At 44.1% G+C, this 15,116-nt stretch overlaps 1 protein-coding gene across 1 annotated transcript in view; it reads right to left on the reverse strand.

Annotated features, from left to right (window-relative positions):
* gpc5a (glypican 5a) overlaps positions 1-15,116 on the reverse strand; it is a 1,114,293-nt gene that overhangs the window by 737,459 nt on the left and 361,718 nt on the right. Inside the window, exon 4 of the mRNA XM_067986491.1 lies at positions 8,940-9,073. Within this exon, the coding sequence (XP_067842592.1) occupies positions 8,940-9,073 (134 nt within the window). The remainder of the gene's footprint in view (positions 1-8,939; positions 9,074-15,116) is intronic.

The raw sequence follows: 15,116 nt of genomic DNA on the forward strand, positions 1-15,116 counted from the left end.
AAGGAGATTAAAACTGTACACAGTACTCCAGGTGTGGTCTCACCAGAGCCCGATATAATTGCAGCAAGACCTCCTTACTCTTATATTCCAATCCCCTTGTAATAAAGGCTAACATGCCATTTGCCTTCCTAATTGCTTGCTGCACCTGCATGTTAACTTTCTACCCGGCAGATGGGAGGAAGTGGCCTATCTCTGCTACCAAGAAGGCCTGGCTCGAGGTGGCAGAGGAGGTCACCAGCAGCAGCAACATCTCCCGCACATGTATACAATGCAGGAAGCACTTCAACGACCGAACTAGGTCAGCCAAAGTGAGTACACTTACTCATTCTCCTTCACTCCGTCTTCCACATCACCGCCCCCACCCCACAACTCATTCTGTACTGCCAACACTACTCTACCACATCACTCCTCACACCCACTCAAACCTCATCCTCAACTTACCTGCACTTACTCACCTCCCCAGTACTCATCCTACCACTACCACTCAACCCAATCCTCGTACAATGTCATGGCTCTGTCTCATACTCACCCTCTGATGCATCTCTTTCACTGTCAGCCTCACGCAAACCAATGCATTCAGTGGTTGACCACGTCACCATCCCTCACTCACGCCTCTCTACTTTCTCCCCTTATAGGAGAAGAGAGCCCAGAATGCACAGGAGAGGGCGAAGACCAGAGAGGGGCTGCAACATCAGGTCGTCCTCACGGACACGGAGCAAGAGGCTCTTGAAGTGAGCCACACCCTCGAGTGCCTGTCTGTCGGGGACGCCGAGACTGCCACCCAACAAACGGCTGGTGACAGAACTTTAACATTCAGCACTCACAATAGCAAATGATGTTAACATGCCTTGCCATCTTCAGCACCTCAACATCTGTCATCATGATTAATATTGCCTTCTGTTCTCTTACAGGCCCTTCAGTGACCGCCGTGACGGTGGAGGGCGATTCCTCAGAGGACCTGCCGGCCTCTGAGGGGGCACCGTCACATCTGAGCGAGCCATCCACCAGCACAGATACACACACCTCGGTGGGTCCCCGTCCTCACTTAGTTGGGGAAGCACATAGTGAGTTACCACACACATGTGAGCACGAGCAGACACTGGTGGCAGGGGCAGCTGTGGAGAGTCCGCGTCGGTGGGAGCACTCTTCTCCAGGCTCTGCTCAGCTGGACACAGATGCTGAACCCTGGGGGCCATCCTTTAAAAATGGAGTGATCGAGGGGCAGTAGCACATTTGCGAGGTGCTGGAACAGATGCCATGCGCAGTCTCCACAATCGCGCAGAGGATGGAGAAGTCCAACTCCTGCATGAGTGGAATGGTGGCACAGGTACAGGAGGGAATCTCTGAGATACTGTCACAGGGACGTGAGGGCATCTCTGAGATAGTGCCACGGGTAAGTGCGGGAATGTCTGCGATGGAGGGAAGGCTAGCCTCCATCGAGCTTCAGGCACGGCTCACCAAAGAGTCCATTGAGGCCCTGACAACGGCCCTTCGGACTCAGGGTGAGCAACTTTCTGCCGCCTTAAACAGGCAGGCAGATACACTAGCACTGGCCTTACAAGGCTTCACACATGTCCTCCAAACTGTCGTCCAGCAGGGTGGTAGAAGTGAGGAGGGCCTGGCCCAGGAGAGGGATGATGGCGAAATGGGACCTGGAAGTGGGGACACCACTCAAAGTGCTCCCACGTCCCAACCGTTGCCCCCCTCTCAACCAGTACCTGCAATGCTGCCTCCTCTCCAGGTGGTCGAGTCTGCCCCTGCACAGGTGCAGGTGGAGCAGTCTTTGGAGGGGCCCTCACAGGCACCGAAACCCAGAGGGCGTAGGCGCAAAGCATCTAATCGGTCAGGGCATGACCAAGAGCAACATGCCACTACCTCTGCTGCAGCCACAGGGGAAGCACCACATAGGAGTAGTCGGAAGCGCAAGGCAAAGGTTTTGTGAGCACAAAGGGGATGCACAAGGGTGTTTGACGGTTTGTCATGTTCTTTATTTATATTTGATTTTTGTTATTGGCACATTAAATATTATTATTGACTGGTTTGTGTAATAAGTCCCTTTCATGAAGTTCACCATGAACCCACACTTGATGCCTCTCATTGGGTCACCCTGCAGTAGGCGTATGTGTAGTTGCACCACTATTTTGTGCAGGTGCCTGTGGCGCAGCACTGTGTTGTGGAGCTCCATGTGGCAGAGGTGGATGGCGTGCCTGGCGAGGCTGGTGATGTTGTTTGTCCTCGGATGAAGTGATGAATGCAGCTATGGCGCCCCCCCATCCTGATGGTGTGAGTTTGAGGGGGTCCGCAAAGTAGGTAAATGTGTTTGCACAGCAGAGTTTTGGGTATAAATTAATAATTTTGAGTGGAAAGACAAAGGTGTTGCAGCCAAAACTTTGTCTGAAGTGACAGAGTGCCCTGCTGCAATAAATGAGGTATTCCCCACAACTGTCAAATAATCCTTTGCATCTCCCACTGGCTGCTGGCTGAAACACGTCTGTTGCAACAGGGAGTGTTTCCCACAGCACGGGAAACACGCTGAGGATCTTTCAAAATTGCACCCCTGCCAAAATCTCCAGTCAATGAGGTCTGTCAAGTAACTTAACTAGCTAAATAACTATCTAAATTATCATCCCGCCGGCTTTAATTGCTGGTGGGAATCCCACATGCGGCCTCTGCACGCGCACCCGAACGCGTCATTGGGGAACACAGAAGTGGGCGGGTTGGAGCTGGGCTCCGAACCCGCTCCGGGATTCCGCCATTTTCAGAGCCCCCTGACCCCAACGCACCTGCTTAGCCATCCGAAAATCGGCCCCTTAGTCTCTCACCTTTTAAAAAATATTCCGCTTTTCTATTCTTCCTACCAAAGTGAATAATTTCACATTTCCCCACATTATACTCCATCTGCCACCGTCTTGCCCACTCACTTAATCAGTCTATATCTCTTGGCAGTCTCTTTGCATCCTCCCCACAGCTTACTTTCCCACATAGCTTTGTATCATCAGCAAACTTGGATACATTACACGTGGTCCCCTCATCTAAGTCATTGATATATATTGTAAACAGCTGAGACCCTGATCCTTGCGTCACCCCACTAATTACAACCTGCCAACCTAAAAATGACCCCGTTTATTCCTACTATGTTTTCTGTCCATTAACCAATCATCTATCCATGCTAATACATTACCCTCAATCCCATGAGCCATAATCTTGTGTAACAACCCTTTATGTGGCACCTTATCGAATGCCTTTTGAAAATCCAAATATACTACATCCACTGGTTCCCCCTTATCTACCCTGCTAGTTACAGCCTCAAAAATTCTATTAGATTTGTCAAACATGATTTCCCTTTCATAAAACTGTGTTGACTCAGAAGTGCCCTGTTACTACGTCCTTAATAATAGGTTCTAGCATTTCCTCTACTACTGATGTCAGGCTGCCTGGTCTGTTTGGAAAAACCCAGCAGTGACAGTTGGTGCTTGGGGGAGGGGTAGCAAATGACTTGAGGGCCGAAAAATTTGAAGTCCCTGTTTTCTCTCTTCCTCCTTCTTGAATAGCGGGGTTAAATTTGCTACCTTCCAATCTATGGGGACTGTTCTAGAATCTAGGGAATTCTGGAGGATCAAAACCAATGCATCCACTATCTCTGCAGCCACCTCTTTTAAAACCCTAGAATGTAGGCCATCATGTCTAGGGCAACTGTCAGCTTTTAGTCCCATTAATTTCTCCAGTACTTTTACTTTAGTAATCTTAATTACTTTAAGATCCTCACTTTAATTAGACCCTTCGTTCCCCACTATTTAAAATAGTCATGTAAAAATTTAATGTGTTGTTCCTGCGTATTCTAAATCTTTTTTGAAAGAATATATTTAATAAATTGAACTTTTAATTTTTCGGCCCTCAAGTCATCTTGCTACCTCTCCCCCAAGCACCAACTGCCACTGCTGGGTTTTTCCAAGGTCATGCTTTCAGGGTCCTCTCTAGCTTCCATTTGGCCTCAGGATAAGGAATCTCAGGGCTTTTCACATTTGAAATGCTGCTCAAAACTTATAACTGTCCTGTACTGACCCTCTGCCAAGTTATTTTCCTCCAAATACTCATCGAGCCTCTGGCCCATTGTGGACAGACGCTCTTCTCCACCCCCATCCTCCACTTTTGCTCTGTGATATCTTCTTACCAGCCACTCATACCTGTCCTCACTGATCACCATTTACTCAGTGTCAGCCTCTGCTGATCCTGCCTTCCCCCTGCCATTACCAGCCACATTGTTCCTTGTGATCTATCTGGCTTCCCCAACATTGCCTTTTGGCTGCTCAGCTTCCAGCCCTGGTCTGCCTATCCATTGCCAGCTTGATCTCCCCCAAACCCCCCGCCCCCACCCAACTGATGGACCACTCGGCTCACAGCCCAGTGTTCTTATCCACCACCCTCCCAATTGAAGGGAGGATGATGCCTTTCAGACGATCCCTCAACAATATTTCTCTTGGCTCTCATAGTCAGTCTTCCTCTGGGTCCCATTGTTTATCAACTCGCACTAAAGGACATGAAGATGAATAAGCCACAGTTTTCCAATCAAGAATAAGAGGAAAGTGAATAAGAGGCCATATACAGCAGTGCAAGGAACTTATAATTTTAAAAAAGACATCTGCCCCGCTGGCTTTGTGATCAGCCCCAGACCTATGCTGCAACTATGTGTTTGTTCGAGCCCTGCTCGCCACTATAAATGTATATTTTTAAAAAGCCTTTCTGACCTCTCCTCACTCTCCCAGGTACCCAGATTTCAAACTTGCAAAGTATCCCTAACTGAACTACCCACCCCCATCGGTTCAAGAACTGATCCAAGCTGAAGTCTCCCAGATAAACTTCAGCAGATAAGTAAGTATGGAAACGTAGCTACACATTATTACGGTCTCCTCCCATCACTTCCAATTGTTCTCCTTTTCCACCCATTCCTCCCCCTCGTTATCCCTGCTCTTTCCTGTTTTCTGTCCTCCTTCCCCTCCATCTTTTTGTTCGCTCTTCCCCCTCCACATCATCCCTCCCCCATCCTCCCCTCTCTCATCGTTCCCTTCTTTTCCCTCCTCACTCCTCACTCCTTGCTCTCTCTGCTTCCTCTCACTCTTCCATACCTTCTGCCTCTAACTGCCCCTCCCCCACTGACCTCTTCTTGCCTCCACCATCAGTCCCTCACAAGCCTTGATCCAATTATCACTCACCCTCTAAACCCACTTGGTCTTGACTCTCCACATGAAGCCCCACAGGAAATTGGCTAGTACATTCAAGCGTTCAAAAAGTATGTGCAAAAAAAGACCCCATCTAATTTGTATTTTTGTATATTATTCTTGATCAAAAACAATTAAAATAACGTACATGGTTTTTTTTGAAGTAGAAAAATCAGTTCTGTTCTTTATGAAATCTGCCACCAAAGCATTTATTTCCTCTGGCAAGAAATGGGCAAACGAATATAAAATAATTTGCTTGAGTGCAAATGCTAATGTTGTAAAATAGTAGTAAATATTGACACCATCAATGTTTGTAATTCTAGGAATTATTACAAGGTAATTAAGAGAACTGCAGCCTTTAGCCCAGATGAGAGGTAGACGAATGCATTCTTAATGATCCAATTGCAACTGAGTGCCAAGTCTCTGACGTTGAAAGAGGTTGAAAATTGCAGCTACGAGGAGATATTGGATAGGCTGGGGTTGTTTTCCTTGGAGCAGAGAAGGCTGAGGGGAGACTTGATTGAGGTGTACAAAATTATGAGGGGCCTAGATAGAGTAGACAGGAAGTACCTGTTTCCCCTAGCGGAGAGTTCAAGAACTAGAGGACATAGATTTAAACTGATTGGCGGAAGGATTAGAGGGGACATGAGGAAAAACTTTTTTACTCAGAGGGTGGTGGGTGTGTGGAATTTGCTGCCCGAATTGGTGGTAGAGGCAGGGACCCTCAACTCTTTTAAAAAGTACCTGGACCTGCACCTAAAGTGCTGTAAGCTGCAGGGCTACGGACCGGGTGCTGGAAGGTGGAATTAGAATTGGCACCTGGTTGTTCTTTGAGCCGGCACGGACACGAAGGGCCGAATGGCCCCCTTCTGTGCTGCATCTTCTCTATGTTTCTATGGTTCTAGGTGCAAGAATTAAATACAAAAGTAGCTGTCGTTGGAATAAAATGAAGCTGATACTAAAGTTCACAGTGCTCGAATCTCATTTTTCTGTGATCTGGGAATTGGAAATACAGAAGCTGTGAAAGTGAAATTAAGAAAGTTTCAGAATATATTCATTAGGCAAAAGCAGGCTTGCTGAAATTGACCCAGACGTACTTAGTTTAGTCTGCATTGCACAGCATGCAAGAGAAAGGCATACTGCTGTGTGAAAAGAATGTGACTTACAATTTAAGAGTCAGAGGAGTAGAAATTCAATCTCACGTGAAAAATTACGTTTGGAGGAATGAATTTCAGGTCCTAATTTTTCACGTCCAACCTCTCCCCGAAATGCATCAGCTGCCAAATTGGAAGCAGTTGACTTCTGAGTGTGCAGGATGTCTGTCGGAAACAGGCGTTAGGCGCCTTGAGTACGCAAATCATAGTTCTAATGCCAGTTTCAGGATCCCTTTGGTGAGAATATGGGCCACACATCCCTTGTCTAGCTCTCCAGTGGCCTAACCAACCGTCCCTAAAGGGACCACCCTCAAAAAGGTAAGCAACTTTTCAATAATTTCATTTCTGTCAAGCCGGGAGGAGTGCTCTTCCTGAATCCACAATAATTCTATGGACTGCTGTCAGCCTGGGCCCACTCAGGACCTGCCAATGGGCTGGCTCACTTGACTTCAATGAAGGACAAAATCCGATGCGGTGTTAAAACGGGCTACCGATTCATTATCGCTCATTTTGCGCTTTCTCCCAAGGCCAATTTCACCCCCAGAGAGGGGGGGGGGGGGCGGGGTGATGGTGGCGAAGCCAGAAGCAATGCTTTGGGAGAGCTGGATCTGCTAGTCTCTTGGGAACCAAATGTCTTTCCTTCTTTTTTGCACGTTTAAAAATCGGTCAATTCAGAGGCATAAAAGTGTTCAAAGATAAACAAAATTCAATGTTTGTAATGTAAAAATTAAAAATTCTCCAGAAGATACCTTCTGACCCCTAGAAACACATTACAAATTGGAGGCAGGGGCAGTAGTTGGAAGGACTGTTATAATTCCAAATATGCTGCCTATAGCTCGGACTGGAATGGCCCATATTTGCTATTAGGCATTTTTTTTAAAAGAAGAAAATTAATTGAAATTATTTTCTCCCAGTAGTAGATCTTCTATTGCTACTGGGATAAAGGAGTTTTGAAATATAAAGAAAAATAATTCATTTACAAGAATGGCAACTAGAGAGGAATTTTCAGTACATTCGGCAAAAGTCCTGTTCCTCTCTAATGTTAATGCAGAGGTGAGCATCCAATCACAAAGTTGCACTTTGTTTTGAGGATTTACAAATTGAAAATGTGAATTTTTGCTATCATCCCATGATGACGGCTGCTGCTTACTTTGTGCTGTACTATTTGAATCCAATCATGGCTAGAGAATCTCCTGCAACGGCTTCCCATCCCGCTCCTGGAGTTCCCCAAGGATCTATCCTGGGCCTCTTCCCATTTTTCTTCTATATGCTGTCTGTCGACGACATCATCTGAAAACACAGCATCAGGTTCCACATGTACACTGACGACAGCCAGCTGTACCTAACCATACCTCTCTCGACCCCTCCACTGCCTCTGTGTTGTCACGCAACATCCAACAACAACAACAACTTGCATAATCAAACAAAATATGACACCGAGCCATTTAAGGATATATTAGGACAGGTGACCAAAGCTTGATCCTAGAGGCAAGTTTTAAGGAGCGTCTTAAAGGAAGAGAGAGAGAGGTAGAGAGGCAGAGAGGTTTAGGGAGGGAATTCCAGAGCTTAGGGCCTAGACAGTTGAAGGCACGGCCACCAATGGTGGAGCAATTAAAATTGGGGATGCGCTAGAGGCCAGAATTGGAGCAGCGCAGAGATCTTGGAAGGGGTATAGGGCTGGAGGAGGTTACAGAGAGAGGGAGGGGCGAGGCCATGGAGGGACTTGAAAACAAGGATGAGAATTTTAAAATCAAGATGCTGCCGGACCTCGAGTAAAGATTTCCTCAAATTAAACATTGGGAGGATCGAAGCCATTGCCTTCGGTCCCCGCCACAAACTCTGTTCCTTAGCCATCGATTCCATCCCCCTGTCTGGCCAATGCCTTAGGCTGAACCAGACTGTGCACAACCTCGGCATTCAATTTGACTCTGAGCTGAGCCTCCGACCCCATATGCTTTCCAGCACCAAGATTGCCTATTTCCACCTCGGTATTATCGACAATGTCCAACCCATCTGCTGCTGAAATCCTCATCCATGCTTTTCTTAGCTCCAGACTTGACTATACCCATGCTCTCCTAGCTGGCCTCCCATCTTCCATGCTCCATAAACTTGAGCTCTTCGTAAACTCTGCTGCCTGTATCCTAACTCGCACCAAGTCCCATTCACCCATCTCGCTGACCTACATTGGCTCCCAGTCCGACTACACCTTGAATTTAAAATTCTCATTCTTGTGTTCAAATCTCTCCATGACCTCTCCCCTCACTATCTCTGTAACTTCTTCCAGCCCTACAACCCTCCAAGAACTTTATGTTCCTCCAATTCATGCATGAACAAAACAAGCTGCAAGCAAACATAAACTTATAAAATGTAAAAATAAAACATAGTTTTGCTCCAGAACCTCAGAATTTTGCTCCAACAAAATTATGTGTGTCTACCCATGAACACTTTGCACTATCCTGTCCCTGTTAAAAAAAGTGATCTTAAATATTGTAATCATCTTTCTTTAAAATACATCACCCGCTGCTGTAAAAAAAAGCTAATAATTATAAATGACGTTGCTGCGTCTTACTTTCTCCTGCAGGATAATGTCTCCTCATTTTCTTTATGAGTGATTTTGAGCCCATGTTTGTCACTGTAAAGATCTGGTTGGTAATCCAAAGATTGTGCAGGCTTTCTAACAGGATGTCCACAAGCTCTATTTACCTGCAAAGAAAATAAAGGTGAATGAATTGCAATCAACTACATTAAGACACGTTCCAAAAAATGAAGTGATACCTAGAAATAAATATTGGTTACTCAAGTAGTTGAAACACCATAAAATGAAAAATGAAGGCTGCTTCAATATATTGCTTAGTACTTATTACTACATTCTTTCAATTCAAGATGGTTTTATTGGATATAATAACTATAAACACATGGCAGAGACGCTGCTCCAGGATGATTTAATAAAAAAACTAATTGGTGGTTACTTTAGACCATATATTTACAATGCTTTAGAAATTTAATGGCTAAAACCATCTGCTGTTTACCATTCATCTATAACTGCTCAAGGAAATAAAGGAATGTGTGACCGGACACTACTTTAGCATAACAGCAGATTAGCAATGATAAGTTATTACCACCAATATTTGTACTTCTCTCAAATTTTGTCTGTGCTGCAGCTTGTTATCTTGCAAATCTACTTGAAACCTGTGACAAAAAATGGAGCACTTTTGCCGATGGTATGTTATTTCTGTTCTTTTTGTAATGATACCTGCAGGATTACAAATCTGTACAGAAAATATCCACGCCTATTCAATACACTATAGCTCAAAAAACAGATGGATTCACAGTACATGTAAATAATAACTCAGTATAGAATTGCCTAGTCTATTGACTTCTAAAATGCTGTTGCAGACAGGTGACAACAGAATTGTTACAGTAACAATCAAGTAAGATTGGTAGTTTGTTACCAGGTAGAGGGGTCCAGCCATTTGGTTCAATAATCAGTATCCTGCAGATGTTTTTGAAATATATCTCAGTTTAGCAGCTGTATTTTTGTGAGCAAACACCATTTTGAATTCTGTGAACGGATGATCACCTAATGTAGTCATGGGAGAGACATTTATTAATATCCTTGGATCTGATAAAATCGGCAAAAGATTTTGAATGACAAAACTCATTGCTAACTTTTTCCTCAGTCAGCAGTTAGTCTGCAGACATCAGAGGTACGGATAAGTCACGGAATCTGTGACAATGATCCACCTCTTAAGGCTAAGAAGGAGCCATGTTCCAAGGTTCAGTTTATAAGGAGGGCTAACGTAAGAAAAGCACTTTGTTGTTTGATATTTCAATTCTGTAGTTTATTAAAGTCTGTAGTTACTATAACTCTATTGTTTGTATTTAATTCTGTTCATTTATCTGTTTAATCTCCAACAAATCTAATTAGTAGTTTATGGCCTAAGCCACAGTCTGGTAGAGTGTTGATTCTTCTACCTACTGAAGCCAAAGAAATCACAGAAGGACAATACAGTGACAAGGATTCTCTGTTTAACCCCATTCACCTTGATACTGCGCAGGTAAAAGGCACACATAAGGAAAGCTTGGTTATGGGAATGGTCTGTGGCACTGAATCCAAGGAAATTATCTAGTATAAAAACCCAAAAAGATAATACGAGCTCTTTAAAGTTCTTCAATCTGTTGCTTAACTACTGTAAATGTCTATATAAAATAGTATGGGGTGGATATTTGGCTAATTTGAAAAATGGAAGCAATGCGGTTATAATTTCAGCAGTCTGAATTATTCTTAGTCTGGACTTAATCTTCTTCATATGGCATTATGAAGAAAACTAAGAATCTAATGTGGTAACCAGGTTTGGCATGAAACCAAATAAAACATATACAAAAGTACATTATAACATCCATATTTTCTTTGCCATGTCATATTTATACATTTGTATCTTATTAAAAATCTTGCACATGGCATGCACTTCCTATACACATTAACCTTACTTCCTGTGTCATGCTTTAATAATTAAACCCTGTTATCAACATGTCATAATAGAAGAAAAATTATGTCAACATATTGTAATGGGAAAACTGTATATTAATATAGCCCAATGGAAAAACCCTGGCCCAGAATTTCCAGGAAAGTGTTGCCATAACGACGTGCAAGAGCGCTGTTGCGCCATTTTCTCAGCAGATAATACACACCTAACTGATTTACGTCAGCATTATGCTGAAACAGCTCTTTGAGTGAATTTCCTTGATCGACTGTACCATTTCCAAGATACATCCGCTGAACCCCTCTGTTGCTTATTTACATAGCTGTACCCCATGCAACAGACCACCTCATGCAAGTTTCCTGCATTTACCTAAATAATGCGCTGGCTTAGATTTACACCCAAAGATTTAAGTGCAGCATGGCCTGAAGTCACATGATATCGGCGTAACTCAGGCTTCTGAAGTTTGATAGCGATTTTCTTAACTTTTTTAAACATTTTCTTGCTGAAACCTGCACTATATTTAACTTAAGTGCAGTCAGTCTCAGTGCATTCTAAAATTCGCATTCCGAACGACTAAGGAGCTAGAATGGTCCTCCCAATGGGCAATGATTTAATAGAATGGTGGAACAGGTTTGAGAGGTGTGAAGATATATGGCCTACTCCAGTTCCTATGCAAAAAGATGCTGATTAGTAAATGGAGGGGGGCGGGGAGAAGGGAGAGAGGAATATGACCAAAACTTTGCTATGTGGGAGAGGGGTTCTGCTAGCAATGTTGTTCAGTGATAAGGGGGCTGTGCCCAAAATGTTATTTAGTGGGTGGGAAGGGAACTGCTAATCAGTCACTGGGGATGCCTGAGCCCTGGCTCAGTGGGCAAGGGGAATGCCTACAAGTTTGTTCAATTGAGGCGAGCACTGCCCTAAATGTTGATCATTTGTGGGGAGGGAACAGCCTAAAGTTTGCCCTTTGGATATTCGCTGTTAACTATTAAAATACTATTTGGCAACTGCAGATTTAAAAGCGAATGTTATGTGACATAGAAAACCCCCCAACACAGCACCACCTAGAGGCATACTTTAAATATTGATACACTTACAATGGATTTGCTCATAGACAAAATCCAACATAGGAGTTTCCAACATAATTTAAAATGGAATGTTGCAACTCACACAGCAATAACTATAATTATATATTGACACAGACAAAGATATAATTATACTGGAGAACTATTTGAACCAAGGTAACAATCGCTCTTGGATGTTCTCGTTATCTACAACCAGTAAAATTCTTTACTGCACAATTGTTCCCATTGTACAGTATTGTTTTTGCTCTTCACATCTGCTTGAACTAGACACCTCGTTTGTGTAAGTTTCCTCTCTAATTATATGGGGAAAATATAGAAGGCAATACGACCACTGTAACTAGGTTATTAAAAAAAAACTATAGTAAAATACAACAGACTTTGATTTCTTCAGAGATGCAGAGAGCATACAGGAATGGGTATCTCTTGTGAGAAGGAAGCAGCCCTAATTATACCTTTCTGGTTAACAACCAACCAATCTCTCCGGAGACATAGACCTCTGCCAAGGGTGTAGCTTCAGAAACAGATTTTTAAAAGAATATATTTCAAAATTAGCCATTACAGCGGACTGATTCTGTCCCAACTGTTACCTCTGTTGACCAGCATTTATGATGAGACTTTTACAGCAATTCTGGAGTTTTGTCTCATCCTTCAAACATCTTTTGAGCAGATGAAGCACAATTAAGCATGTGTCTGAATAAATAAACAATAAACTATGGAATTATAGTATATTAATAAATTTGACAATTTATCAGTCTTCAACAAAATCTGTTCTGGGGAGAATGCCAACATAGTAATTGGAGACGTTTAGCGTACAGATGTCGATCATCAGGAGGGCAGTAGTTGCTTTGACTCCAATACGCTCTAGAGAATTGACATTTGTGATGTATTAGGTAGCCAGAATACATTCATTAGGGAAAAGAATAAAAACAATAGTTTAGGAAGAGGGAACACTAGCCCAGCAGTTTCCAAAATATGACTAACAGCACAAGATTCTGAAAACAGACTCATCGTTACTGATGGTAAGAGAAAAACAGAGTTTTATGTTCCATTTCTTCTGACAAATAAACAACCTGGAATTGCCATGCCAGGGACAAGAGTAAACCCCTTTAGCTCTCCTCTTCATCTTAAAAAAAGAGTTTGGGTGGTGTTGCTCCAATAATAACTCTCAGCTGTTTTTCTTATTTGGACATATTGGGCATGATTTTAGCCGAGAACCCAGCCCACCTTTAGATATTCAGGTGGGGAACCCAGAAGCCAAATGAATGCATCACAATCTCGCTGCCTGTTGGAAGGGAAAGGAGTCACGAATCAGAGAGAGGGGAGGAAGAGAGAGATTGTGGGCCCTGGAAGAATCACAGGGGTGGGGGGACAGGGACGACATCGGGTGGGCCTTGGATAAGATTGGAGGGGAGGGATCCAGGAGAGGAGGGGGAGTCCAGAATCAGGACGGGGGGAGATTGGGGAGAGGCGGATCAGCCGATCGCAGGGTCATGTCACGCCAAGTGAGCTTGTTGGGTCTGGAACAAGTTCTCCAACTCCTCTGGGCCCCCATGCAGTGCAACAAAGGCACTCACCTCATGGATCCGGCCCTTCCGCCTGTTTTTTTACAACCTAGTTACAGTGGTCGTATTGCCTTCCATATTTTCCCCATGTAATTAGAGAGGAAACTTACACTGGGTTTGAATGCAACAGATACACGGAAGTCCTGCCCCCAGTTAAAGCCGGTCGGCCGATACTTAAAGGGGCAATGTACCTCATTGCAATAGTTGAGGTACTTAATTTTTTGTGTGTTACAAAAGTAAAACAAATTTCACCTTATCTGTCTGGGTCAAACCTGGAAGTGGGCGCGTTGGAGGTGGGATGCGGTCCTGCTCCAAGAGTCTACTATTTTTACTGACTGCCTGCCCCCAACCCACCCATTCTTGGGGGATTAAAATTACCCCCATTATATGAGTAAAGTCAGAGAGGCGAACAACACAAAAAAATCATCAGGGGCTAAATTGGGCCGCATAGCGCCCATTGCGTAGGCGCTACGTGGACTCCTAAGGACCGAAAATGGCGTTCGAGGTGCGCGCACATACTTCCAGCGTGACATGTGCAGGACGCCATATTGGTAAAGGCGTTTGCACACGCGCACTTAACGAATGCCGGCAGCACTTGACGTAGGGAGATTATGCGGTAGATCAGTGTGCAACGCTGATTTAAAGGAACAGGTGCGATTTTGGAACTCCATGCTCCAGCCAACACTCTGTCTAAACCTCACACAGCTGAACAGGTCTTAAACGGCATGGAGGAACCCCCGTCAGTATTATTTAAAGGGATTGTGCAGGAGTTACAGGTTCGTTGCTGGATTATTGCTTCTAGCTGCTGATGCATTGGTACCTGTTTTTGGAGGTCTCCTATACTTGAATACTAGGACGAGGGGACAAAGCCTAAAAATTAGAGCTAGGACTTTCAGGAGTGAAGTTAGGAAATGCTTCTACACACAAAGGGTGGTAAAAGTTTGGAACTCTCTTCCGCAAACAGCAGTTGACACTAGCTCAATTGTTAATTTTACATCTGAGATTGATAGATTTTTGTTAACCAAAGATATTAAGACATATGGAGCTAAAGCGGGTATATGGAGTTAGGTTACAGATCAGCCATGATCTCACTGAATGGCGGAACGTGCCAAGGAGCTAAATGGCCTACTCCTGTTCCTATGTTCCTGTAATAATGTTTCAATATTCTACAGAGAGTTGGCTGACTAACTGACAGGCAACAGCAAGGGCACTGGAGGTGTGGCAGGAGTGGGACAGGAATGCTGTCATCCTGAGAGGGGACAGCAGGTTCATGTTCCATGGAGCCACTGCCACTTGCTGCCTTCTGTTATGCATCACCTCCTTCTGCAAGAAAGCGGGATCTGAGTCAGTGATTGTCCTGCAAAATGTTTGGCTGATGTGGTTATCATGGTAGAATAGCTGCCAGTGTGTGTGACCTGTGAGTTGTGGGTTGCAACAGTGGTAATGTGTGAGGGTGAGATGAAGCACCTGATTGGAATAGTTGAGTATTGATTTGAAGAGTTGTTGGTAGGTGGGTGATGGGTGGTGTAGTACGTGGAGCAATGGATGTGGCTATTGGTGCAATTGATAGGATATGCTACTTGAAAGTTGCACTACGCACCATGACCACTTGTGTCAA

This window comes from Heptranchias perlo, chromosome 6 (genome assembly GCF_035084215.1).
Source record: "Heptranchias perlo isolate sHepPer1 chromosome 6, sHepPer1.hap1, whole genome shotgun sequence".
Taxonomy (NCBI): Eukaryota; Metazoa; Chordata; class Chondrichthyes; order Hexanchiformes; family Hexanchidae; genus Heptranchias; species Heptranchias perlo.